This window comes from Nicotiana tabacum, chromosome 24 (assembly GCF_000715075.1).
Source record: "Nicotiana tabacum cultivar K326 chromosome 24, ASM71507v2, whole genome shotgun sequence".
NCBI lineage: Eukaryota > Viridiplantae > Streptophyta > Magnoliopsida > Solanales > Solanaceae > Nicotiana > Nicotiana tabacum.
Window position 1 is genome coordinate 45,129,974 of NC_134103.1, and position 27,600 is coordinate 45,157,573.

Genomic DNA, 27,600 nt, shown 5'->3' on the forward strand with positions numbered 1-27,600 from the left:
CTGAAATGTGGACTCCTTAAGGTTCGGTCTGATACTTAAAAGAATGCTGAATGATTGGGAATGGACTATAATGGATGAGCTGTACAAGCAACTGGAAGTCTTCAAAGGCCTTCGGAATGTAAGGGATTCACTATGGTGCAAGGGTTACAACAGAGGCATCTATAAGGTGAATGTTGCATACAAGATGCTTAATCATATTAACCTATAGATTACTAATTGGCCATGGAAGCATATCTGGAAAGTCAAGATACCTTACAAGGTATCTTGTTTCACTTGGTTACTAGCGAAAGAGGCAGTTCTGACCCAGGATAATCTCATAAAAAGAGGGATCCCACTACGCTCTAGGTGCTTTCTATGTGGGGAAACATCTAAGATACTTAGCCATCTATTTTTACACTACAGAATTACAGATCAACTATGGAAGATATTCATTAATCTCTGAGGTATCTCATGGACAATGCCCTCTAAGATTACTGAGGTGCTCACTAGTTGGGATGAAACTGGAATTGGAACCGGAAGTAAAGATAGATGGAGGACTGTCCCTGCATGTATATGGTGGACAATCTGGAAGGAGAGGAACTCTAGATGTTTTGAGGACAGTAGCAATTCAGTGTAGAAGATCAAAATGAATTGTGACTTTTTTTATTTTTGGTGTAAACAGAAGTGGCCAGAAGATACTGTATCAATCCTAGAAGTTTTAGAATACTGCTAGGACTGTAGTTCAGTAGTCTTTCCTTTTGTTATCTTGTAAATATGGTTTCATTACAACCTATGTACTGTTATATATTAATACACACAAATGTTACCTTCTCAACAGACTGAAGGCTCATTTCCAATCCACATATCCTTCCAGAAGGATATCCTCATCCCATTGCCCACCTTGAACCCTATTCTAGATGTGAAACAAGACCAGTGAGCTCGAATTATTCTCCAAATTGAGACTCTATATACAGCTTATACTTATCTGCTGCACCATTGATTCTCAACTCCATTTTTTTTAATCACACCAACTCAAAGGGCATCAACCTCCGAGTTATATCTCCATGGACACTTCATCAACAAGCTTTTATTGTGTTTTTTGAGGTTTTAATCCTCAGTCCACCATTTTCCTTAGCCTAGATAGGTTCTATTCACTAAAGTAATGAACCAGGAGGTCACGGGTTCGAGACGTGGAAATAACCTCTTGCAGAAATGCAAGGTAAGACTGCGTACAATAGCCCCTTGTGGTCCGACACTTATCCGGACCCCACACATAGCAGGAGCTTAGTGTACCTGGTTGCCCTTAGTCTTTATTACCTTGCCAAATAAAGTTCCTTTGTAGCTTGTCAATTCTTTTCTCAATCTTAGTAGGCAAAGAGAAAAGAGACATCACATATGTTGAGCCCAGCACACTGTTAACTAGTACCAATCTTCCTCCTTTGATAAATACTACTTATTCCATCTTTCTAGCCTTCTTTCACATTTCTCCAAGACCGCATCACATATACTATTAGCTCTATTCTTGGCCCATAAAGGCAATCCCAAATAGACAGTTGGCCGAGTACCAACCTGACATCCTAAAGTTCCAGTAGTTCTGCTGCAATTTGTGATGACATTAACTGGATATGAAAAGCTTATTCTCTAGTTAACATGAAGACCATAAATTGCTTCAAAATATACAAATTTGAGCCGCAGATGCCTGAGTTTCTCAATCTCCATATCACACAACATAGTACCATCAACTTACAATAAATGTGATATTTCAATGGCATTTTGGTTACTATTTTGACTCTGAATCCTCTTATCCCTCGATTCACATATGTAACAGATAGCATTTACTAAAACATTCCATCACTAGTAAGAAAGGAGAAAGAGGATCTCCTTGTCGTATACCTCTGTGAGCTGGAAAAAAAAACCCCACTGGTTTCCCATTAACAATGACAGAATATCTAACTGTACTGATGTAGGAAATCCACTCGATCCATCTTCTACCAAATCCCAAATCCTCAAGCATGTTCATCAGAAAGTTCCAGTTGACATATCATAAGCTTTCTCAATGTCTAACTTGCATAAATACACCGCTTGTTGCTTTTCTGTCTAGAATCTAAAACATTCATTAGTAATGAGAGTCGCGTCCATGATTTGCCTTCCTCTTATAGAAGCTTATGTCTCAAATCCCTCAACTCGAAAACATTATTTCTTACTGGCATAGAAATCTATAATAAGGTCAAAATACTCCTAGAAAAGCAATAGGTCCGAAATCGACATACTAACAAGACTAAAACTTGTTCCAAGTAGTAAATATCACCTATATGGATCTTTTTCTTCCATTGTGTCTTATTTTTAGCGAACTATTGATTGATTTCAGGTAATTGTAGGTCTTTTAAGACAACTTCCCTCCTTGTATTTTAGGTCTACCTCCTCTTTTTAACACCTTCACTCCCCATAATTTCACACCTATGGACCGCTGCATCTGTAGGTCGACGAAGGACACCACCGTACCATCTCAAGTGATCTTCTCTCATTTTACCCTAAATGCATGCTACTTGCATCTTCAGGCTAATGTGGTCATTTTGTAATAAAAGAAACAGAAATAGTTACTTGTTTAGGTGGAATGTCATCAGATACATTTGGAATTCTTATATTCCATCTTAGCGTACAGAGGTCCATAGTTCTATTTGAGATCCTAAGGATGTTAATTTAGGTTAAGTAAGTTCTGATGTTTTTATACAACTACTACTACTACCACCCCACAATCCGGATTTGGGGTACTTCTGATATTCTATAGTAGCACAAGTTTGTTCTTAACAGGCTTACCGAAAATATGAAATAGAAATAGCCAGACGAATCAGAACTATAACTGGTACAAAAGAAAATGTCAGGTACCTGGATACTCATCTCTTAGATTATTAGCCCTATCTCCTGTAGCTTTAATGATTTTTCTTGTTGAAACCATTTTCTACCTCCCATATTTAAGTCGCGTATTTAGTTGCTTTGACCTATATTTTTGAATAGTTTTGGGAATAAACTTCAGGAGGTGCAAGAAATATATTGCTGTTTGATACATGTATGTTAATTTTTCTTGTGCGGAGTGAAAGCAAATGAATTAATTAAGCCTATCAGTGATTCAACATGTCCACAATCCATCAACATTGCCATGTTTGCACAGAAGGTAAGATCCTGAAGTACTTCAACTGGGATTCTTTCGGAGTCTCTTATGATGTCATTGTTTTTACTTCTTTCTCTTTTTCCTTTTCTCTTTCGGGAGGGGCACGGGACGGGGGCTGATGTTGGGGTTTGGGGTTTGTATATGTTTATGCTTGTAGAAAATTATGGGTTCTTGATGCAGCAGTTGATTAGTGTATATCACTATATTGATTATATTCTACTATTGGAGCTTTGCCCAAACATATAAGGATATTAACTGTGATTCTGGATTTCAATTTTATAGGTTGTGTCCCTGTGTGTGAACAAAACAGGAAGCTTTAACAGTGCCGTCTATGCATATGGTCGTGTAATTGTCCTTGTTACTTCAAAGGTAATTATGATATTGTTCTGGACTTCTGGTCCTCTTGCTATTATAGGTCAATATTATTTCTTGTTATTTTATAATCAGGAGGTTGACGTCAATAACTGAAAAGAAAGCAGTTAAACCATTTTTGTTCCTTCACTAATCAGTAAAAAACCATTATGCTTTCATCTAAACCTAGCCATGCTCAGTCCCAGATTGAGTGTCACGTTATGACTTCACATTGAGGGTGCTTGTTTCTTATACCAAACTTTCTAACCTAAACTTGTTCCCCACAACCAAACCAAATTGGGGTCTCAAATTTTCAGGCAAGCCCCTCCGCCCGCTAAAGTGGCTGGTGAAGTACTAGTTACATCTCCACTTTACACTTTAGACTCCCACTTTCTTTTTTCTTCAACAAAATATTTGTTGTTTCTATTCAACCAATTCTTTTAATTTTCATCCATTTGAAGGCCTAAAAAATTGCTTAGGGATTTAGTGATATCCTTTACCAAAAGCCATATCCAAACACAAACCCGAAATCAAATTTTCTAAAACCACCAAAAATAAATTATTTTCTATCCAAACGCAATATCCAGATCTGAGCCCAAAAGGTGAATTGCTGGAAAAAATGGTGAATACCTTCGAATTTAAAATAGATGTCACGAATTTCTAACGAAGGAAAATCTAGAGGTTGTATTGATAGCACGAGAAGAGGCTCTAGGATTGTTAAACAACATAAAAAGGTATAATTTAGGACAGGAGACTTTAGTGTTTGAAAAGGGATCATGAATATGATCAGAAACTACTAACTAATGTAGATTACCATTGTCATGACGACACGACCCAAATTCTCAACCAATCAGGTCGTGATGGAGCCTAACACCGCTCGCTAAGCAAGCCAACAGAACAAATAATACGAAAAGAAAAGTAATAAATATCTGACAACCGATCAATAACATAATGTAAAGTCAGCTCTGTGATAACATAATAAAGCTCTAAAACCAATAACTAAAATAAAGCTCTAAAACCAATAACTAACGTAAACCACCCCAAGATTTGATGTCACGAGTACATGAACTTCTAGGTCCAACTAAAGACAAGGTTATGAAAGAAATGCAACACTGTCCGGATAAAGTGGAAACAGTATAATAGAGGTAAGATAATGACTCAAGGCCCGCAGACTGGATGTCGCTCTACCTCAAATCACCAACGCAGTATCTGCTAAGCACCTCTCGGGGCTCCGCTGGTACCGATATTCTGCACAAAAAGTGCAGAAGTATAGTATGAGTACAACCGACCCAATGTACTCCGTAAGTGTCGAGCCTAACCTCGACGAGGTAGTGACGAGGCTATGACAGAACACTTACGTAAATATACATATACAAGTATATGTAAAGCAATAATAATAACAGAGAATGGTTACAAACTGGGAAAATAGTTTATAGTCAAATGAAACAACGGGATAGGGGCAAGTATAGGGGATAATAGACGGTACAGTAAATAAAGAATCATAAAGTAAACCTCTTTCCAAAAGGAGCAACAAATCCCCAAGTCAAGATTCACATTACAAAAATATTTAGTAAAACAACGAATTCAACAAACTTGTACGGTATCACCATTCGTGCTTTTACTCTCATCCTCACCATATCAGATAAATACAAGTGCACGACATCACTTTTCATGCTTTTACTCTCATCCTTATTTGATCATAATAAATAAGCATGTGCACGACATCACCCTTCGTGCTTTTTTCCTCACATTCACTCAATAAATGATATCAATATGCAAAATGAGGCATGGCAACACCCTTCGTGCTCTTCACTCTTCCTCACCAAGCAACAACAACACAAACTTCAAGCAAGGTGGGAAGCAAATTCACTTCAACAATAGTATTGAACTCCACTTGTCATACGAGAATCTTTCCACAATTAGAGCCAACAACAAATTACAAATTCCACATTCTCAACACCCAATATCGCAACAATTCAATATAAGAAATAACTTGAAAGCAAAAAGTCAAAGAATAAGAGATCTATCTAAAGCATAGTAAATAAAATAACATGGTGCAAATAAGGAAAATTCCACCCGCATGCTTATCCCATGACCAATACATATACACTCGTCACCTTGCATATACGCCGCCCCAACACATAGTTCACATAGAAAATAGGCTCGTTTCTACCTTAATTCTCTCAAATCAAGGTTAACCACGACACTTACCTCCTTCCGCAATAAAATCAACAATCAACCACGGCTTATTTCTTTCGAACAAGCCTCTAATCCAACTGAATCTAGACAATTATCAATCAAACAATCCAAAATAAGCTTTAGAAATTACCAACGAATAAAAAGGGTTCAATTTTGATCATATTTGAAAAGGTCAACAAAACTCAAACTCGGGCTCTCTTAGTCGAAATACGAGATTCGGATCAAATCCCGATTATCCAATCACTCCAGTCCAGTTGTGTGATTTGTTTCAAAATTCGACCTCAATTCGAGGTCTAAATCTCAGTTTTATCAAATTCCTAAATTTTATCCAAAACCCTAATTTCTACCTTGAAATTCATAGATTTGATGTTAAAATTCATGAAAAAGTAATTCAAAATTGATTGAAAACTAGTTAAAGTTGCTTACCAATGAATTTGGGAAGAAAATCCTCTTCATAAATCACCTCGAGAGAGTTTAGGGTTGAAAAATAGTGTAAAATGAGCTAAGTCCCGAAATTCCCCACTTTTACCCAGCTGCAAGTATTGCAATTGTTCGCAATTGCGATGCTTGCAAATGTGAACAATCGTCCGAAAATGCGAACAGTGCCACAAATCCTCAGAAGTCGCAAATGTGACATAGACCTCGCATTTGCGAAGCTCCCAACCATCGCAAATGCGGTGCAATGCGAAGCACTCCAAGAATCTCAGTCATCGCAAAAGCGACAAAATGGTCGCAAATGCGGACCATCTCCAAATCGCAAATGTGATGGATTCTTCGCAAATGTGATGGATTCTTTGCATTTGCGAGCCTGACATCGCAAATGCGAGGCTCGCAATTGCGATCAGGTCTTCGCAAATGCGAGACCTGCAACTCACACCAGCAACAAACTTGCACCAACAGTTCCAAATCAACCAAAACTCATCTGAAACTCACACGAGCCCCTCGGGCTCCAATCCGAATATGCACAAGTTTAATAGCATCCTATAAACTTGCTCGCTCACTTAAATTATCAAAACAACATCGATTCAAAACTCAAGATTTCAACCTTGAAACTCAATTTTTGCCAACTTTCACGTAGTGCGCCGAAACGCCCTTGGGTCACCCGTGACCCCAACCAAACATGTGTACAGGTCCAATATCATCATACGAACCTATCAGAATTATCAAAACATCAAACCGGGGTCGTTTACCAAAAATGTTGACCGTGGTCAACTCTAGCCTCATTTTAAGTCAAAATTCACATTTTCTTCAAAATTTCATATAAAAGTTTTTCGAAAAACAACACGGATCACGTACGCATGTCGTATAATATCAAATAAAGCTATGAGAAGTCTCGGATCACAGAAATAAAGGCTAGTATTCAAAACGATATATCGGGTCGTCACAACCATTCTAACATATTGGTTTGCTTTTCATCACAAGTCCCTCTTGCCATGGATATTCTCATAGGCGAGTTGAATAAAGTTTGCATTCACGCAGTTCCTAAGTACATTATTTACTCAGAGGTACTTCTTATTACCTTAGTTTTACAGGCGCTCAACCAAGTAAACCCGACTGAGCAAGCCTGTTAGATTTCATTCTACTCAAATTCATCCCTGAATAAAGAGGAGATGTACTCCATTAATCAAACTTTCAAAAGATTTCATTAGCAACTCCCATTTCATTCCCATTAACAGCATCATTCAATATTTCCAAAATAGTATGAGTTTATAGATTTAATGAAAAATATGTTGCCAAATATCTACAGTTCTAATACAATTCCCAACATCAAATACCACCCACAACCTGTCTACGGAGCCTCTAAGTACAACTGAAGAGTAATATGGAAATGCCGGCAGCAAGGCCCCGGCTATAACTCAACCACAAAGTACATGAGAAACAAAAGATGCATGACCCCGAAATGAAGTGGGGCTCACCGAATCAGCTGAAAAGAGTGTATTGCTATCACTGATCAATGCCACATGCTGTAGAACCACCTGCATCCATTAAAGATGCAGCGCCCCCGAAAAAAGGGACGTTAGTACTGTCGAATAACACTAGTATGTATAGCTAGAAATCCTCTTTCAAAATAGAATGCCCATATGATCTATACGTGGAACACATAATATAATATAATTGAAACCACATGTACAAACAAGGACAACGAAAGTGGCACCTATTGTTTGCATTAATAGTGCGTCTCATTAGACTATTCTTAGTATTCACATATCATATTATACACGTATGCGTTTCATAGACCGTCCATAGTGTTTATTCATATCATACACCTATACTTCTCATACGCAATGCACCTATGTGTTTCATAGATCGTCCACAAGATTTCATAAGACAATATACCTATGCGTTTCATAGACCGTCCACAGGATTTAATATCATAATATACCTATGCATTTCATAGACCGTCCATAGGGTTTCATAACACAATATTTCTATGCATTTCATAGACCGTCCATAGAATTTCATAACACAACATTCCTATGCGTTTCATAGACCGTCCATAGGGTTTCATATACAATGCACCTATGCGTTTCATAGACCGTACATAGGGTTTCATAACACAACATTCCTATGCGTTTCATAGACCGTTCATAGGATTTCATAATACAATATTCCTATGCGTTTCATAGACCGCCGATAGGATTTCATAACACAATATTCCTATGCGTTTCATAAACCGTCCATAGGGTTTCATAACACAATATTCCTATGTATTTCATAGACCGTCCATAGGGTTTCCTAACACAATATTCCTATGCGTTTCATAGACCGTCCATAGGGTTCATTCATTATTATCGTTTTGGCAAATGACCACAATTTGATTTCACAACACAATATTCCTATACATTTCATAGACCGTCCATAGGATTTCATAACACAATATTCCTATGCATTTCATAGACCGTCCATAGGGTTTCATAACATAATATTCCTATGCGTTTCATAGACCGTTCATAAGATTTCATATACAATGCACCTATGCGTTTCATAGACCGTTCATAAGCTTTTAGCCAATTATAGTATCGAAGTCAATTTTGGAATAGTTGAGTCAAAGCTCATTTCATAATCTTTCTCACATTATTTCATTTTATTGGCACTATTGGCCACAAGTATAACTTTCAGTATTGGCACGTTGGCCACACTTTATATCCTCAATTCACTAATTTCACTTCCAACCATCTTTATAGGTTATTAACAATAAGACATTTCTAATCAAGATTTTACATACACATATGAGCAATTAAGAGTCTTAAGAATATTGAGATTTTCTCACACAATTTGGCATACTAGCTTTCATTTGAAATACGATTCAAAGCCACAATATTTTAATACGCAACCCATACTTTGAACATCTATCTTTCGATATAAGGCTCATTCGGGATAATCAAATTTATAGGGAATAACCCGGAATATAGAAGTTAGGATCTTGAGCCAATCATACTTGATCTTACGGAAATATTATGGAATTCGATTCTAAGAGAGAAAGTTTAGCCAACATACCTCGCTTTGAGCTTTTCTTAAATTACTACAACGTTCCAAAAATTCTATCAATCCCAATCTATTTTGAGACATAACAAAATTGAACACAAATTAGGAAGATATTCATGGTTTCAGCTCATCTGAGCATTTTATTAAACACCTAGTAGGCATGAATCTATACATCTCTTAACCATAGAATTAGTTCATCCAAATACTACCATTTACCAACAATTTATCCCACCATCATTCTTAAACAATTCTTAACTTCCAACATCACATACATGACCATCCATCCACACCCAACCAATAAAATGCCATCGAATAATCACCTTTCAATCTCTACAATGGTTATGTATTTAAATTGAGAACTTATGGCTTCCAATCACCATACCCTAAGTTATAACACATATTCCATACATAAATAATCCTCATAGATTAGTTAGAGATGGCAGACATACCTCTTGTAGTGAGACTCAGGAAAATCCCAACTTGTAGTGTTCTTGACCAATTTGGGGATTTAAATGAAAATCTATGGATCTTCAAGATTAATCCTTGTTAATACAAGTGTTTAGGAGTAGTAATCAACTCAAAATTACTCCAAAATCATTACCTTGGTTCATGGGAGGGAAGTGTTGGGCGGATTCCCCTTGATATACAAGCCCTAGCTCAAAGAAATGACTTATATCTCTCTCTACCCGGTCTTGGAGGTATTTAATAGGTTCCTACGTGCGCGGCCGCGCACCTGAGGCAGAAACTCTCAAATATGCGCAGCCGCGCATCTAGGCGCGCATATGACACAGGTCCAGTAAAATAGCCATAACTTTCTGTATACATATCCAAATGATGAACAGTTTGATGAATTGGAAGCTAGATTCAAAAGGATTTAATTTGATAGGTAGATCACCGCCTAAGTCATTATATTGAGGGAGTTCTATTCATTTGAAGTTAGGTCTTGTGCCAATTAAAACATCATTTCCACTTAATGTGTCCAACTTGTTCCACACAAGTTCTTGCCATTCCCAAGACTCCTTACTATGTTCCAACACACCTTAAACATACATTATCAATTCAACATTATGTGGCTCTATCCCATGGGTGTCCTTTAATACTCAAATATGTCATTCCCAAATACTGTTGGCGCACTTTAAAAACATAAATCATTAGAAAAATTTTACGGGGCCTTACATTCTCCCCCATATAGGATCATTCGTCCTCGAATGAGGAGTAGAGTCCGTCCCAAAACACTTAACATAACTCGACTCTTCTTTCAAACATTTCAATCCCCCAAATTTGACTAACTCCAAAACTTTTCAGAAATTTCGGCAGTCTCCCCTGTAAATTGGCTTAACCACCTGCCAGAGAATCACCAAAACCACCCTAACAATATATTCATAACTCAACAAAGCATCACAGTATATTTCAACAACACTGATCTCAACATTAAGGGCATTACATTATCAGAAGTGGTATCTAGACATGAGTTGCACATATTTAAATCATAACATATAACAAGTACCCTTTTGAATCACAACCATAACATGTTTCAAGAATCATTCAACATAAACTGAGTGGCTAAACCAGAGTGACTCTTCTTTCACATCAAACATTTCGGCTTATTGATGCCTATAACCTTCTTTCATTTCTTAGGTGGTCTCACCACATAAACTAGTGGCGGGGTAACATTAATAAAAATAGGGACACTTCCCCTAGCAACTGGTTCTTTCATTCACTCCTCGCTGCCTCGAACCCGTAGGTTACTCATATAAAAATTGAGACATGACGAGGAATTTAGCTTCCTACCTTGAGCTCTATCGCACGATCTAGAATATCAAAGAAGGGTGCAATTCCTAAATAACCAAGTAGCCTCCTCATTGTAGATGTGATCGGCATCACACCGATAAGAAGGACTCCACTAGACACGGCTCCGAGATATGCTAGGACACTTTAAAACCTTAAGCTATGATACCAAGTTTGTCACGCCCCAAACTCGGGGAGCGCGATCGACGCTCAACCGAGTAAACCCGACTGAGCAAGCCTGTTAGATTTCATTCTACCCAAATTCATCCCTGAATAAAGAGGAGATGTACTCCATTAATCAAACTTTCAAGAGATTTCATTAGCAACTCCCATTTCATTCCCATTAACAGCATCATTCAATATTTCCAAAATAGTATAAGTTTATAGATTTAATGTAAAACATATTGCCAAATACCAACAGTTCTAATTCAATTCCCAACATCAAATACCACCCACAACCTGTCTACGGAGCCTCTAAGTACAACTGAAGAGCAATATGGAAATGCCGGCAACAAGGCACCGGCTATACCTCAACCATAAAGTACATGAAAAACAAAATATACATGACCCCGAAATGAAGTGGAGCTCACCAAATCAGCTGAAATATGTGTACTACTATCACTGATCAATGTCACCTGTTGTAGAATTACTTGCATCCATTAAAGATGCAGCGCCCCCGGCAAAAGGGAAGTTAGTACTGTCAAATAGCACTAGTATGTATAGCTAGAAATCCTCTTTCAAAATAGAATGCCCATATGATCTATACGTGGAACACATAATATAATGTAATTGAAACCACATGTACAAACAAGGACAACGAAAGTGGCACCTATTGTCTACATTAATAGTGCATCTCATTAGACCTTCTTAGTGTTCACATATCATATTATACACTTATGCGTTTCATAGACCTTCCATAGTTTTTATTCAAACCATACACCTATACTTCTCATACGCAATGCACCTATGCGTTTCATAGATCGTCCACAAGATTTCATAAGACAATATACCTATGTGTTTCATAAACCATCCACAGGATTTCATATCACAATATACCTATGTATTTCATAGACCGTCCATAGGGTTTCATAACATAATATTCCTATGCGTTTCATAGACCGTCCATAGGGTTTCATAACACAATATTCCTATGCGTTTCATAGACCGTCCATAGGGTTTCATATACAATGCACCTATGCGTTTCATAGACCGTTCATAGGATTTCATAACACAATATTCGTATGCGTTTCATAGACCGTTCATAAGCTTTTAGCCAATTATATTATCGAAGTCAATTTTGGAATAGTGGAGTCAAAGCTCATTTCATAATCTTTCTCACATTATTTCATTTTATTGGCACCATTGGCCACAGGTATAACTTTCAGTATTGGCACGTTGGCCACACTTTATATCCTCAATTCACTAATTTCACTTCCAACCATCTTTATAGGTTATTAACAATAAGACATTTCTAATCAAGATTTTACATACACATATGAGCAATTAAGAGTCTTAAGAATATTGAGATTTTCTCACACAATTTGGCATACTAGCTTTCATTTGAAATACGATTCAAAGCCACAATATTTTAATACGCAACCCATACTTTGAACATCTATCTTTCGATATAAGGCTCATTCGGGATAATCAAATTTATAGGGAATAACCCGGAATATAGAAGTTAGGATCTTGAGCCAATCATACTTGATCTTACGGAAATATTATGGAATTCGATTCTAAGAGAGAAAGTTTAGCCAACATACCTCGCTTTGAGCTTTTCTTAAATTACTACAACGTTCCAAAAATTCTATCAATCCTAATCTATTTTGAGACATAACAAAATTGAACACAAATTAGGAAGATATTCATGGTTTCAGCTCATCTGAGCATTTTATTAAACACCTAGTAGGCATGAATCTATACATCTCTTAACCATAGAATTAGTTCATCCAAATACTACCATTTACCAACAATTTATCCCACCATCATTCTTAAACAATTCTTAACTTCCAACATCACATACATGACCATCCATCCACACCCAACCAACAAAATTCCATCGAATAATCACCTTTCAATCTCTACAATGGTTATGTATTTAAATTGAGAACTTATGGCTTCCAATCACCATACCCTACGTTATAACACATATTCCATACATAAATAATTCCCATAGATTAGTTAGAGATGGTAGACATACCTCTTGTAGTGAGACTCATGAAAATCCCAACTTGTAGTGTTCTTAACCAATTTGGGGATTTAAATGGAAATCTATGGATCTTGAAGATTAATCCTTGTTAATACAAGTGTTTAGGAGTAGTAATAAACTCAAAATTATTTCAAAAATATTACCTTGGTTCGTGGGAGGGAGGTGTTGGGCGGATTTCCCTTGATATACAAGCCCTAGCTCAAAAAAATGACTTATATCTCTCTCTACCCGGTCTTGGGGGTATTTAATGGGTTCCTACGTGCGCGACCGCGCACCTAATGCAGAAACTCTCAAATATGCGCGGACGCGCATCTAGGCGCGCATATGACACAGGTCCAGTAAAATGGCCATAACGTTTTGTATACATATCCAAATGATGAACGGTTTGATGAGTTGGAAACCAGATTCAAAGGGCTTTAATTGGATAGGTATATCACCACCTAAGTCATTATATTGAGGGAGTTCTATTCATTTGAAGTTGGGTCTTGTGCTAATTGAAACATCATTTCCACTTAATGTGTCCAACTTGTTCCACACAAGTTCTTGCCATTTCCAAAACTCCTTAGTATGTTCCAACACAGATTAAACATACGTTATCAATTCTACATGATGTGGCTCTATCCTATAGGTCTCCTTTAATACTCAAATACGTTATTCCCAAATACCGCTGGCGCACTTTAAAAACTTAAATCATTAGGAAATATTTACGGGGCCTTACATTAGTATTACCTGTTTAGCATCTACACATCTCATTATTGTCTTTTGTGGGATTCTTTTTACTTGATTGTCTTGGAGCATGATATTTCTTCAATTAAGTGGTGAGGAAAGAACCTGTCGCAGACATTAGTTAACCTTATTCACCCCATATTCACATCTTATTATGCTACCTCCACGAAAATTAACTTTGATGTGTTCTTTCACTTCAGGCAGCATTTCAGACAAAAGAAGCTTATTACAAAGCTATTGGCTATGCAGTGGAAGATGGGAAGATAGAAAGTACTGATAATTATGTGGATTGCTCAAGTGCATACATGAAATTATATGGTGCTCTTGTTCAGGACAGTTGCTTAGACATTTGTTACTTTTATCCTCAAGAATCCTTAATGCTTGTGTTGTTGAAACTCTCGTCTATCTAACTCTTTCGGGAAAATAGTGGTTTTGGTCTCTAAGTTTTTCTTTATTCAGGTTTTAGTGCCTGCATTATTTGCATAAGTATATCTGACCTTCAATTTAACAAATGTGCGGTTTTGGTCCAATCACTCATTGAAACTAACAGATGTTATCTTCTGCTGACGGACATCAATTTGGGTTCAGTTATTTCTCCATTAACCTGGCCATTCTTCCTCTCTCAGTTCGCACCAACATTATCAGTTTCTATGTGTAACGACCCGGCCGGTCATTTTGAGCATTTAAGTCCCGTTCGGCGGCATAAGGCCCTGGGCAGCTTCGTATTATGTGTATTGACTTACGTGCATGGTTGAATTCAGTTACCGTATGATTCAGAGTGATTTGGGACACTTAGTCCCTAAAACGGAAGCATAAGCCTTAGGATTTTGACCGTAGTCGGAAATGTGTGAAGACGACTTCAGAATGGAGTTTTGTCGGTTCCGTTAGCTCTGTTGGGTGATATCAGGGTCGGAATCCGATTCCAGAAGTTGGAGTAGATCCGTAATATTGCATATGACTTGTGTGCAAAATTTGGGGTCAATCGGATGTCATTTGATAGGTTTCGGCACGAGTTTTAGAAGTTGGAATATTTAAAAGTTCATAAGTTCAATTCATGGTGCGATTCATAGTTTCGACATTGTTTGATGAGATTTGAGTCCTCGAGCGAGTCCGTTTTAAGTTATGAAACTTATTGGTATGTTTAGACGGGGTCCTGGGGGGCTCGGGTGTTTTTTGGGTGGGCTACGGGTCCTTTTTCCCCTATTTTTGAACTGTTGTTCCTGTTTTCTGGTGTCCTTCTTCGCGATCGTGAAGCGCCTTTCGCGTTCGCGAAGTGTTACTGCTGACCACCTCGAGATCCTTCTTCACGTTCGCATTCGCGAAGGTTTGCTTTTCCCGTTCATCGCGTTTGCGATTAGCCACCCGCGTTCGTGAAGCTCTTCCTAGCAGCCTCATATTTCTTCTTCGCGTTTGTGTTCGCCGTCTCGCGTTCGCGTAGGTTCCGTCCCTTGTTCTTCGCCTTTGCGCTCCTTCCCTCGCGTTTGCGAAGGGTTTTTCTGGACAGCCTTACTTTCCTTCTTCGCGAACGCGAGCCTTTCTCCGCGTTCGCGATGTTTTCAGACATGAGAAGAATATAAGTTTTCCAAATCGAGGGTTCGGTCATTTCATCATATTTTGACTTGTGAAGCTCGGTTTTGAGCAATTATTTATGGGGTTTTCAAGAAAATCGATTGGGTAAGTGTTCCTCACTTAGAATTTATTATATTGCATGATTTTATCTTTATTTTTATCATTTAATTTGTGTTTTGAGTTGAGGAAAATGGAGATTTTTGAAGAAGAATTTCAAAATACGAAATCATGATTTGAAGGACGAATTGGTATCGGAATTTGATAATTTTAGTATGGTTGAACTCGTATCGGAATGGGTGTTCGGGTTTTGTGAAATTTGTCGGGTTCCAAGGTGCAGGCCTGGGGGTCGATTTTTAGATTTTGATAAAGATTGAACCTTTATGATCCGAAATAGTTTCTTATGAGTTTTATTTGTGCTTTGAAGTTATTTTGGTTAGATTTGAGCCGTCCGGAGGTCATTTCACCGAAGAAGTTCATTGTAGAGTATCGATTTGTCTTCTTTGAGATAAGTATCTTGCCTAACTTCGTATGGGGGAACTACTCCTTAGGATTTGAGTCTTCTATGCTAATTATAGTCCGTGTACGCGAGATGACGAGTACGTGCTCGAACATATTTGTGGAAAATTGGCCTTTTAGGATTCTTAGGCCCTTGTATTCACTGAATATACAGTTGTTCTTGTTATGATTACGCTTCTTAATTACCAGTTTCACCTCTATCTGCTTAAATAGAATTAATTGCTTCATGATTCACTCTTATTGCTTATTTGATTCATATGTGCCTTAACTAAAATTGTTACCTTTCTATTGCCATGTTATCTTTTCCCTAAGTGCTTATTTTTAATTGAAATTATTACTATCTCTTCTGTAATTGTTTAGCCTTAATTGAGGTTATGGTTACCTTTCCGCTGTTTCTTCTTAGCTGAATTTATTGTATTTTTTTCCTAATTGCCCAATCTTAAAAGAAGTTAGATATCCTATATTTTGGTTGACTTGTCCTTGTTTGGAATTATTCGACTTGTGTTAGCTTCCTCGTTGTCGAACTGTATATTGTGGACCATTGTTACATAGTATTTCCTTTCTTGTTGGGATGTTCTTATTATGACTAGCATTACCCGATTATGGCTACTCCTTGTGAATTAGTTCCTCCGTTTCTTTAAGTTCTGGAATCTCTGAGTTGACTCATTTGTCGTACCCTTGTATTATTGTCATTGTTGTTGTTGTACTTGCTGTTGTGATGCACGAGGTTTCTGTAGTGCGAGTGTCATTGGGTTGCACGAAGTTTTTGTCGTGCTATTGTTACTATTGATATTTCCACATGCGGCGTGACAAGGCGGGATATATATATGTGGGTTGCGCATGTGGAGAGACAAGGTGGGAACATTATTATGCACGTCTGGCAAGACAAGGCGGGCATTTATTTTACTATTTCACACTTGGCGAGACAAGGTGGGTTGTGTCACGGATTGATTTGTGATGACTTGTGATGGCCTGGGGCATTCTCGTTGTTGATACTTGTATAGTGGTACACTTACCTGTGTGAGCTTTATCTTGTGGAAAGTTGTGTGAAAATATTCTACGTGCTGTCCATTTCTTTTCCTGTACTTACTAGCTGGCATGAACGATGTTAGGACACTTGCACAAGCATACACATAGCTGAGCACTCTTACCGGTTAAGAAGTTTTCTTGATATTGTTGAGTATAGATGAACACCCTTGTTTACTTGCCTTCTATGTGAGAATGGCTCTATTTGGCACGTGAGTCGTCAGTGCGGTTATGAAGTGTAATGAGGGCACAGGATACCAAGTGTTAGGGTTCAGGTATTGGAACCCGTGAGTTGTGAATAGTATGAGGTTCGGTACCTCGTAGAGTTTATTAACTAAAACCCGGTGTGAAAGTTTTCGTATTATTGAGTTGTTACTTGTCCTTTCTTTATATGTGATTATCGGACTTAGGATGTGTTTCTGTTCATTCTTCTATGTCATTATTATGGTGTTCCGCTGATAGTTGTTATTTTCATTCCCTATTGCAATTACCATATTAATTGCCACTTCACGTAGTATTTATGTAGATATCATACTCTGTTGGTTCTATACTTATACTTGTTCAGGTTACTTATTCCAATAGGTGTCTTGATTGTTCCTCGTTACTACTCAACTGAGTTTAGTCTTGATACTTGCTGGGTACCGTCGTGGTGTACTCATACTACACTTCTGCATATTTTTTGTGCAGATCCAGGTATTTCGAAGTTAGTTGATCATTAGCTAGCTGTGCGGACTTGTTGCTGTGGAGACTCAAGGTAAACCTGTTGCTGCGTTCGCAGGCTTTGGAGTCACCTCCCTACTTTGTATTCATACTGTCTTACTTATTTCCAAACAGTTGTATTTAGAAATTAGTAGCAAACTTTGTAGAGCTTATGACTTGTACTACCGGTTTTGGGAATTGTAAATTTTATATAGATTTCCATTTCTAAAATTGTTAGATGTTATTTAATTGTTGTTGTTATTCAGTAAATGTTAGGTTACCTAGTCTCTAAGATTAGGTGCCATCACGATACCCAACGGAGGGAAAATTGGGTCGTGACAAGTTGGTATCAGAGCTCTAGGTTCATAGGTGCTACGAGTCATAAGCGAGTTTAGTAGAGTCTTGCGGATCGGTACGGAGACGTCTGTACTTATCTTCGAGAGGTTACGAAACTATTAGGACAATTTAACTTCCTTCATTCTTATCGTGCGAGTTCATTGATCTCGAAGTTTGAACATTTTTTTCATTACATTCTCTCACAGATGGCGAGGACACGAGCTTCAGTTCCTGATGACGTTACCCCCGGAGCAGATGTCGCTAGGGGCAGAGGCAGAGGCCGACGAGGAGCATGTGCCCTAGCTAGGGCACCTACCAGAGCAGCAGTTCAGGAGCCGCCAGTAGTTCCAGTTGGGGGGCAGGTACCGGAGGCGCGTGTTGTTACCCTCGGACTTCAGGAGACCTTAGCACAGTTCCTGAGCATGTTTGGTACATTGGCTCGGGCGGGGTTGATTCTGGTTGTACCAGCTATTTCACAGACCGGGGGAGGAGCTCAGACTCCCGCCGCCCATACTCCAGAGCATCGAGTTCATGTTGCCCAGGTTCCAGGTGTCGTGGCGACACAGCTCGTGGTCCCAGTTCAGCCCGTGGTTAGGGCAGCAGCATCTGAGGAAGAACAGCTTAGACTTGAGAGGTACAAGAAGTACCACCCTCCTACCTTAAGTGGATTGGCGATAGATGAGGCCCAGGGTTAGGAGTGTCACCGCATTCTCCGTACTATGGGTATTGTGGAGACGAGCGGGGTTGCTTTTACTACGTTCCAGCTCAGGGGAGCGACTTATCAGTGGTGGCGGGCATATGAGTTAGGTAGCCCGACCGAGTCAGCTTTACTTATATGGGTTCAGTTTTCAGAGATGTTCCTGAGAGAGTTTGTACCTCAGTCCCTTCGAGATGCATGGCGCGCGAAGTTTGAGCAGCTGCGCCAGGGCACTATGTCAGTGTTAGAGTATGCCGTTAGATTCAGTGATTTGGTCAGACATGCACCTGCTTTGGTCGCTACAGCTAGAGAGCGTGTCCGTAGATTCATTGAGGGGCTCAGGCATGATATTCGGTTAAGCATGGCTCGGGAGTTAGAGTCGAATGTTTCGTTTCAGTAGGTGGTAGGGATCACTCGTCGAGTAGAGGGCATGTGGAATCAGGAGAGGAGACAGGCGGGGCCATGAGAGAGAGGACAGGCGAGGTCAGGAGAGAGAGGACAGGTAGGCGAGTAGGCCTCGTAGACCGGAGAGATCTGCTGGTCCTTATTTTGAATGCAGGGTACGACATGGTAGAGGTTTTGTGGGTCAGCCAATTCAGTTTGCACTTCAGGCTTCGCACAGTGTTTCAGGTGCTCATGGGTCTCAGAGTACCTGTACCGCACAGTTCCCACAGCCACGTCAACAGAGAGGTTGCTTCGAGTGTGGAGATACCAGCCACAGGGTGAGAGATTGTCCTAGACTCCGGACAGGTGTGTCACAGCAGAGTATTCAGGCGAGTAGAGGGTGCCCAAGAGGGGAGGGCCCGACTCTTGATGTGTTTCATATAGTAGGCTTGAGGCCGCTGCGCCAGATGATGCCATACAAGTATGCTTTTGATTTGTTACACAGGGGCACCATTCGTATTTTGTTTCAATTCTGCTTATCGGGGTGAGTCCCCTATTTGTTGTCCCACCTATGGGTGAGTTCATAACCTAGTATTATATTTATGTGTTTGCCCCTATTGGGAGATTCTATGAGTGATAGCCGTGTCTATCGTTGTTTTAATTCATTATTGAAAGTTACGATATTAGAAGTGAATTCATGTTGTCTATTATGGCAGGTTTGATGTGATTCCTGAGTAATTTGGTTATGATTTGTGATTTGATACTCTACTGGGGTGAGAGTTCAGTAAGTGTTGTGATTTTATTGGCAGAATTGAGTTAGTGGAAGATTTCAATTGGTATGATGTGTATTCGGCTTGTGATTCAGAGTTGAGGGTGAGACCCTCGCGATTTCATGTGATTTGATATGTTTGAGCCGGGCTGCGTGCCGCGGTGGAAGTTATATCAGGATGAGATCCTTGTGATTTGTTCATATACTTTGATTTTTCCTTTTTTAATTGATTCGAAGTATGGTGCTGATAGAGAGTTGTGTCTGTCGGGCATGTTTGATATTTCTCTTATGTGTTTCTCATTACATAATCAGTCATTTTCGTCTTGTGCTTATTTGAGTTTAGCTTACGGGGTGTGTGCCCGGTGGCGTTAGATGTGACTTGTTGATTCCAGGTGTATAGTTATGAGGTCTTCGTGCTTCTTGCATCATTGTCAGCATTGTGGAGGTTTGAAACGGGTCTCTAACGGATATTAGGCTAATTGCTGGGGCTGGTTTTGATTACGGGCATCTATTGTGATCAGAAATGTTATTATGGGCCTATGTGTGGTGTGTCATATTGGGTGGTCGTACCTTGTGGGTTTAGGCATGAGTTGTTACAACTGGTTGAGACTGATACCGGGTATGAATTTAGAATCGGGTCTTTTGGAGATGAATGAAAGGTGAGAATTTCGACTCTAAGGCTTATCGGTGTTGGTAGAAAGGGTGAATTACAGTTGAGATGGTTTCGTCAGGTTTATGTGGATTGGGGTGACATGGGGTCACCCACAGATGTATGTTGGATATGTGCTTTCAGTGATTTGAATACTTCGAGGCAATTCTTGGCACGTTCGAGGACGAACGTTTGATTAAGAGGGGAAGGATGTAATGACCCGACCGGTTGTTTTAAGAATTTAAGTCTCGTTCGGCGGCATAAGACATTGAGTAGCTTTGTATTATGTGTATTGACTTGTGTGCGTGGTTGAATTCAGTTACCGGATGATTCGGAGTGATTTGGGACACTTACTCCTTAAAAGGGAAGCTTAAGCCTTAGGATTTTCACCGTAATCGGAACTATGTGAAGACGACTCCGGAATGGAGTTTCGTCGGTTCTGTTAGCTCCGTTGGGTAATTGTGGACTTAGGGGCGTGTCCGAATTATCTTTTGGAGGTCTGTAGCTCATTTAGGCTTGAAATGGTGAAAGTCGAATTTTTGGAGATTTTGACCGGTAGTGGACTTTTTGATATCGGGGTCGGAATCCAATTCCGGAAGTTGGAGTAGGTTAGTAATGTTGAATATGACTTGTGTGCAAAATTTGGGGTCGATCGGATGTGATTTGATAGGTTTCGGCACGAGTTTTAGAAGTTGGAAGATTTGAAAGTTCATAAGTTCGATTTATGGTGCGATTCGTAGTTTCGACGTTTTTTGATGAGATTTGAGACCTCGAGCGAGTCCGTGTTAAGTTATGGAACTTGTTGGTATGTTTAGACGGGGTCCCGGGGGCCTCGAGTGTGTTTCGGGTGGGCTACGGGTCCTTTTCCCCTATTTTTGAACTATTGTTTCTGTTTTCTGGTGTCCTTCGCGATCGTGAAGCGCCTTTCGCGTTCGCGAAGTGTTACTACTGGCCACCTCGAGATCCTTCTTCGCGTTCGCGAAGGTTTGCTTTTCCCCATCATCGCGTTCGCGATTAGCCACCCACGTTCGCGAAGCTCTTCCTGGCAGCCTCATATTTCTTCTTCGCGTTCGCATAGGTTCCGTCCCTTGTTCTTCGCATTCGCGCTCCTTTCCTCGCGTTCGCGAAGGGTTTTTCTGGAAAGTCTTACTTTCTTTCTTCGTGAACGCGAGCCTTTCTCCGCGTTCGCGATGCTCTCAAACCTAGACAGAATATATGTTTTCCAAATCGATGGTTAGGCCATTTTTCATCATATTTTGACTTGTGGAGCTCGGTTTTGAGCGATTCTTTGTGGTTTTTTCAAGAAAATCGATTGGGTAAGTGTACTTCACCTGGAATTTAGTATATTCCATGATTTTATCTTTATTTTTATCATTTAATTTGTGTTTTGAGTTGAGGAAGATGGAGGTTTTTGAAGAACAATTTCAAAATGAGAAATCATGATTTGAGGGACGAATTTGTATCGAAATTTGATAATTTTAGTATGGTTGAACTCGTATCGGAATAGGTGTTCGGGTTTTGTGAAATTTTTTGGGTTCCAAGGTGCGGGCACGAGGGTCGATTTTTAGATTTTGATAAAGATTGAGCTGAGCCTTTATGATCCGGAATAGTTTCTTATGAGTTTTATTTGTGCTTTGAAGTTATTTTGGTTAGATTTGAGTCGTCCAGAGGTCATTTCACCCGAGAAGTTCATTTTAGAGTATCGGTTTGTCTTCTTTGAGGTAAGTATCTTGCCTAACTTCGTTTGGGGGAACTACCCCTTAGGATTTGAGTCTTCTATGCTAATTATAGTCCGTGTACGTGAGGTGACGAGTACGTGCTCGGACTTATTTGTGGAAAATTGGCCTTTTAGGGTTCTTAGGCCCTTGTATTCACTGATTATGCAGTTGTTCTTTTTATGATTACGCTTCTTAATTACCAGTTTCACCTCTACCTGCTTAATTAGAATTAATTGCTTCATGATTCACTCTTATTGCTTATTTGATTCATATGTGCCTTAACTGAAATTGTTACCTTTCTATTGCCATGTTATCCTTTCCCTAAGTGCTTATTTTTAATTGAAATTATTACTATCTCTTCTGTAATTGTTCAGCCTTAATTGAGGTTATGGTTACCTTTCCGCTGCTTCTTCCTAGCTGAATTTGTTGTATCTCTTTCCTAATTGCCCAACCTTAAAAGAAGTTAGATATCCTATATTTTGGTTGACTTGTCCTTATTTAGAATTATTCGACTTGTGTTAGCTTCCTCGTTGTCGAACTGTATATTGTGGACCATTGTTACATAATATTTCCTTTCTTGTTGAGATGTTCTTATTATGACTAGCATTACCCGATTGTGGCTACTCCTTGTGAATTAGTTCCTCCGTTTCTATAAGTTCTGGAATCTCTGAGTTGACTTATTTTTCGTACCCTTGTATTATTGTCATTGTTGCTGTTGTACTACTTGTTGTGATGCACGAGGTTTCTGCCATGCGAGTGTCATTGGGTTGCACGAGATTTCTGTCGTGCTATTGTTACTATTGATATTTGCACATGCGGCGTGACAAGGCGGGATATATATATGTGGGTTGCGCATGTGGAGAGACAAGATGGAAACATTATTATGCATGTGTGGCGAGACAAGGCGGGCATTTATTTTACTATTGCACACGTGGCGAGACAAAGTGGGCTGTGTCAGGGATTGATTTGTGATGACTTGTGATGGCATGGGAGCATTCTTGTTGTTGATACTTGTGTAGTGGTACACTTACCTGTGTGAGCTTTATCTTGTGGAAAGTTGTGTGAAAACATTCTACGTGTTGTCCATTTATTTTTCTGTACTTACTAGCTGGCATGAACCATGTTAGGACACTTGCACAAGCATACACGTAGCTGAGCACTCTTATCGGTTAAGAAGTTTTCTTGATATTGTTGAGTATAGATGAACACCCTTGTTTACTTGCCTTCTATGTGAGAATTGCTCTATTTGGCACGTGAGTCGTCAGTATAGTTATGAAGTGTAATGAGGGCACAGGATGCCAAGTGTTAGGGATCAGGTAATGGAACCCGTGAGTTGTGAATAGTATGAGGTTCGGTACCTCGTGGAGTTTATTGACTAAAACCCGGTGTGAAAGATGTCGTATTGTTGAGTTGTTACCTGTCCTTTCTTTATCTGTGATTATCGTACTTAGGTTGTGTTTCCGTTCATTGTTCTATGTCATTATTATGGTGTTCCGCTGATAGTTGTTGTTTTTCTTCCTTATTGCAATTACCGTATTAATTGCCACTTCGCGTAGTCTTTATGTAGATATCATACTCTGTTGGTTCTATGCTTATACTTGTTCTAGTTATTTGGTCCAGTAGGTGTCTTGACTGTTACTCGTCACTACTCTACTGAGGTTAGTCTTGATACTTGCTAAGTACCGCCGTGGTGTACTCATACTACGCTTCTGCACATTTTTTGTGCAGATCCAGGTATTTCGAAGTCAGTTGATCATTAGCTAGATGTGCGGACTTGTTGCTGTGGAGACTCAAGGTAAACCTGTTGCTGCATTCGCAGGCTTTGGAGTCACCTCCTACTTTGTATTCATACTGTCTTACCTATTTCCAAACAGTTGTATTTAGAAATTAGTAGCAAACTTTGTAGAGCTTATGACTTGTACTACCGGTTTTAGGAATTGTAAATTTTATAGATATTTCCATTTCAAAAATTGTTAGATGTTATTTAATTGTTATTGTTATTCAGTAAATGTTAGACTTACCTAGTCCCTAAGACTAGGTGGGACTAGGTGTCATCATGATACCCAACGGAGGGAAAATTGGGTCGTGACACTATGCATTGATGATTTCAACTTTAAAATAAAGGGAATACCAAGTATACATATAATCATCATAATTCGTGCCCATCATCTTTTTGAGTTGTGGTTTACTTCAACTTCTTGTTAGGTTCCCTTTAAAAAGGGCAGTCGCACAAATCATCCCGCATTCACGCAGGGTCCGGTGAAGAGTCGCACCTCAAGGGGTGTGATGTAGACAAGCTACCCTAATGCAAGCATTAGTGGTTGCTTCCACGACTTGAACCCGTGACTTATAGGTCACACGGAGACAACTTTATCGTTGCTCCAAGGTTCCCCTTCTAATGTTCCATTTAGGTTCCCTTTAAAGCCTCCAAATAGAGATCCAATTGTCTTAGAGAATGTGTCTTTCCTTCAAAATGGAAATTATGTTAGCATTTCCACCTACACGATATTTGGAGTGGATCAGTGCTTAATTGATACTCTACGTTCAATAAGAAGCCATCGCCAGTGTGATGAACCCATATTCGTCACTCGCTCCCAGGTATAAGGAACATAGAATTGAGCATGACAAATATAAGTTGGGGACTTTTGTATGCATGTCTGGTGTATCTTACTGGTTAACATTGATTGCGATTTGCGATGGGGTGCAACAAATGAAGCCCTAAGGGCTAAAGAGCTCTGCGAGAAGCAAATGCAGAATAATGACTTTGAAGGGACTCAAGAGGTTGCGTTGAAATCTGAAGGACTTTATCCTCAACTATAGAACATATCTCAACTACTTGTCTCCAATGTTCATTTTCTAGCTCAAAGCAGTGGAGTGGGATTAAAAAAAATTACAATGGATCCCTTAAGTTGATAAAGTCACCATTAGACATCAATATTGGAGACTTGTAGACAATAAAGAAAAAAAACCAGAATAGTCCTTTAAATATAGGGGTTGCTCTAACTTGGTCTTTTGTATATTTCATTGAGCATGAACACTCCTTTATCTTTATAATTAGTGAGCACCTTTAGTCCAGGTTAGTCTCAAGACCTTTCACTAACATAAAAGATTCACCTAAGGCTAAAAAAACTAACGAGACTAATGGAACTAATGGGAGAAGAGACTACACTAATGGAACAGAAAGAAACCGCAAGTATTAGCTTATGTAAATTTGCTTACCAGTAGACGAAATTATCAAGCTAGTGAATTATGTTTCTCTGTTCTATCTAACCAAATCATGTCTAATTCTAAGCAAAGCATATCTATTAGAAAATTATGACTAGTGCATGCATATTAAATGTTTGCCTCAGTCTACTATTATTATTGATGGTAGAAAAACCTTTTCCAAGCAAAGAAAGAGATGGACTCTTGCCTAATCAAATTTGAACTCAGAAATATTCGATCCCAGGAGGAAACTATTGAAGCTGGATTCTTGATATTTCTTTCATTAATGGTGCTTCTTTTGTTTATGAAATTTTCTCTATAAAAATGCATGTTAATGCATGCATGGTATACACATCTAATAAATATCTGGCATCTAATACACAATCTAAACCAGATTCTTTAATTTGGAAAATGGGTGCCAAGGGGAGATTCAAGGTTAGAGCTTACCATCAGCTTTTAAGGTCTTCTGTTGGCAGCATACCCAAGTCGCCATGGAAATGCATCTGGAGAAACAAAGAAACCCTAAAGGTGGAATATTTCACATGGTTGGTAGCACATGGTGGATACCTAACTCGTGAGAATCTCCAGAAAAGAGGACTTCATATATGCAGTAGGTGCCCATTGTGCGAGAGAGAAATAAGGATGTTAACCACCTCTCCATTAATTGCTCATTCACCATGCAGATCTGGAATATCATTCTTAACATAGTAGGGATCAGCTGGACAATGCCTGAGACAACCATAGAGCTACTGCATAGCCGGTATATGGAAGGGATGGAAAAGGATAAGCTGAACACTGGAACTCACTACCTTCAGTGGTGGATCATTTGGAAGGAAAGGACCACTTGAATTTTTTAGAGCAAAAAAAAGAATCTGTAATTAGTATTAAGTATAAATGCATTTCTTTACTGTTCTTTTGGTATAATATGGCAAGTGCAGATGAACAACAAACATGATTGACTTTTTGAGCTCATTACACAATATGTAATATGGCTATTCCTAGTAAATATTTTGCAGTACTTTGCTGCCAATTAGCGTTTACCAATCAAAAAAGGAACCAATGTTTTACTTTTTCTCATCCTTCACTTAAGTCTTTCTCAATTATTTTTCTGTTTTCGATTGGTTAGTCTGTCCATACTAATCTCCCCCCCCCCCCCTCCCCCCACCTCTCTCTCTCTCTCTCTCTTTGGCATTTAGATTCTTGGATATTTGAACGGTACAAACGAGAAAAACTAGTAGGAGGTAAATTTCCAAGAAAGGAGTTTGTGGGAGCCTGGTGATGACATTGACAGATAGCTTTTGTTTGAAGAAAGAAGACCGTGAACAGAATCACAGATATATTTTGCATAAAGATGAAGACATGAACATATTTACTAGTCAAGTGATCGGGTTACTAGTAAGAATATTCTCTTTTTTTGGATACCTTTATGCTTTACTCAACCTAAAAACTTAGGGAAATTCATCTTCTAAGTGTATTTTTCTCAAAAGTGCTTTTCAAAAAAGTGCTAATGAGGAGAAGCGACTTTTTTCTGCTTCTCAAAAACTGCTTCTGCTCAAAAGCATTTGTGTTCCTTCTAAAAGTTTGGTCAAATACCTTAACTTTGGGAAAAAACACTTTTGGCCCCAAAAAAACATTTTTGGCCCAAAAGAAGTTTGGCCAAACAGGCTATTATTCAGTCTATTGTTCAGAATAAAGACTGACATTTTGCTCTGAAAGATAAAATAACAGATGAGAAAGGCAACACCAGTGAAATGATATCCATGTTTCTCCCTTCGAACTGATTTATTAGACTTGCTGACGAACAATAGCAACAACAGTAGTTCTACATCAAATCAAGTTTTCTCTCTGCTTCATCATGCACTTCATCGGCATTGGTTCTCATAAACTGGTACACCGCAATTGCATGGTCCTTGGCCCCAAAGAAGTTTCGCAACTTTGAAGGTGACTTGTAAAAAGCCAATGGTTCGTCAGACACATATATATTGATCAGTCACCCGCTTAACATTTAGGTAGTTCTCAAGACTCCATTCCCCACGTACGCCTCTAAAACCACTATATTTTGTTACCACCCCACATCCCCCTAATGAATGCTGTCAAAAGCATGGTTCTGAACAGTTGACCCGGCT

At 39.1% G+C, this 27,600-nt stretch overlaps 1 protein-coding gene and 1 long non-coding RNA gene across 8 annotated transcripts in view; one reads left to right on the forward strand and one right to left on the reverse strand.

The window, feature by feature from the left end:
- The window catches only part of LOC107790159 (mRNA export factor GLE1-like), a 55,983-nt gene that overhangs the window by 18,674 nt on the left and 9,709 nt on the right, over positions 1-27,600 (reverse strand). For 2 of the 7 annotated variants that reach the window (XM_016612063.2, XM_016612062.2), the window contains exon 8: positions 27,222-27,419. The exons of 1 other annotated variant lie outside the window; for it this stretch is intronic. In XM_016612063.2, the coding sequence (XP_016467549.1) occupies positions 27,337-27,419 (83 nt within the window). In that variant the 3' untranslated portion in view covers positions 27,222-27,336. Of the gene's footprint in view, positions 1-7,338; positions 7,675-25,719; positions 26,318-27,221; positions 27,420-27,600 lie in introns of those variants that run through there. 4 more of the 7 variants (XR_012706816.1, XR_012706815.1, XM_075248364.1 and 1 more) reach the window with 4 other exon arrangements.
- Positions 4,940-20,328, forward strand: LOC142178564 (uncharacterized). Its single transcript, XR_012706818.1, has 2 exons — positions 4,940-7,203; positions 14,108-20,328. It is a non-coding gene; the product is annotated as an uncharacterized LOC142178564 (long non-coding RNA).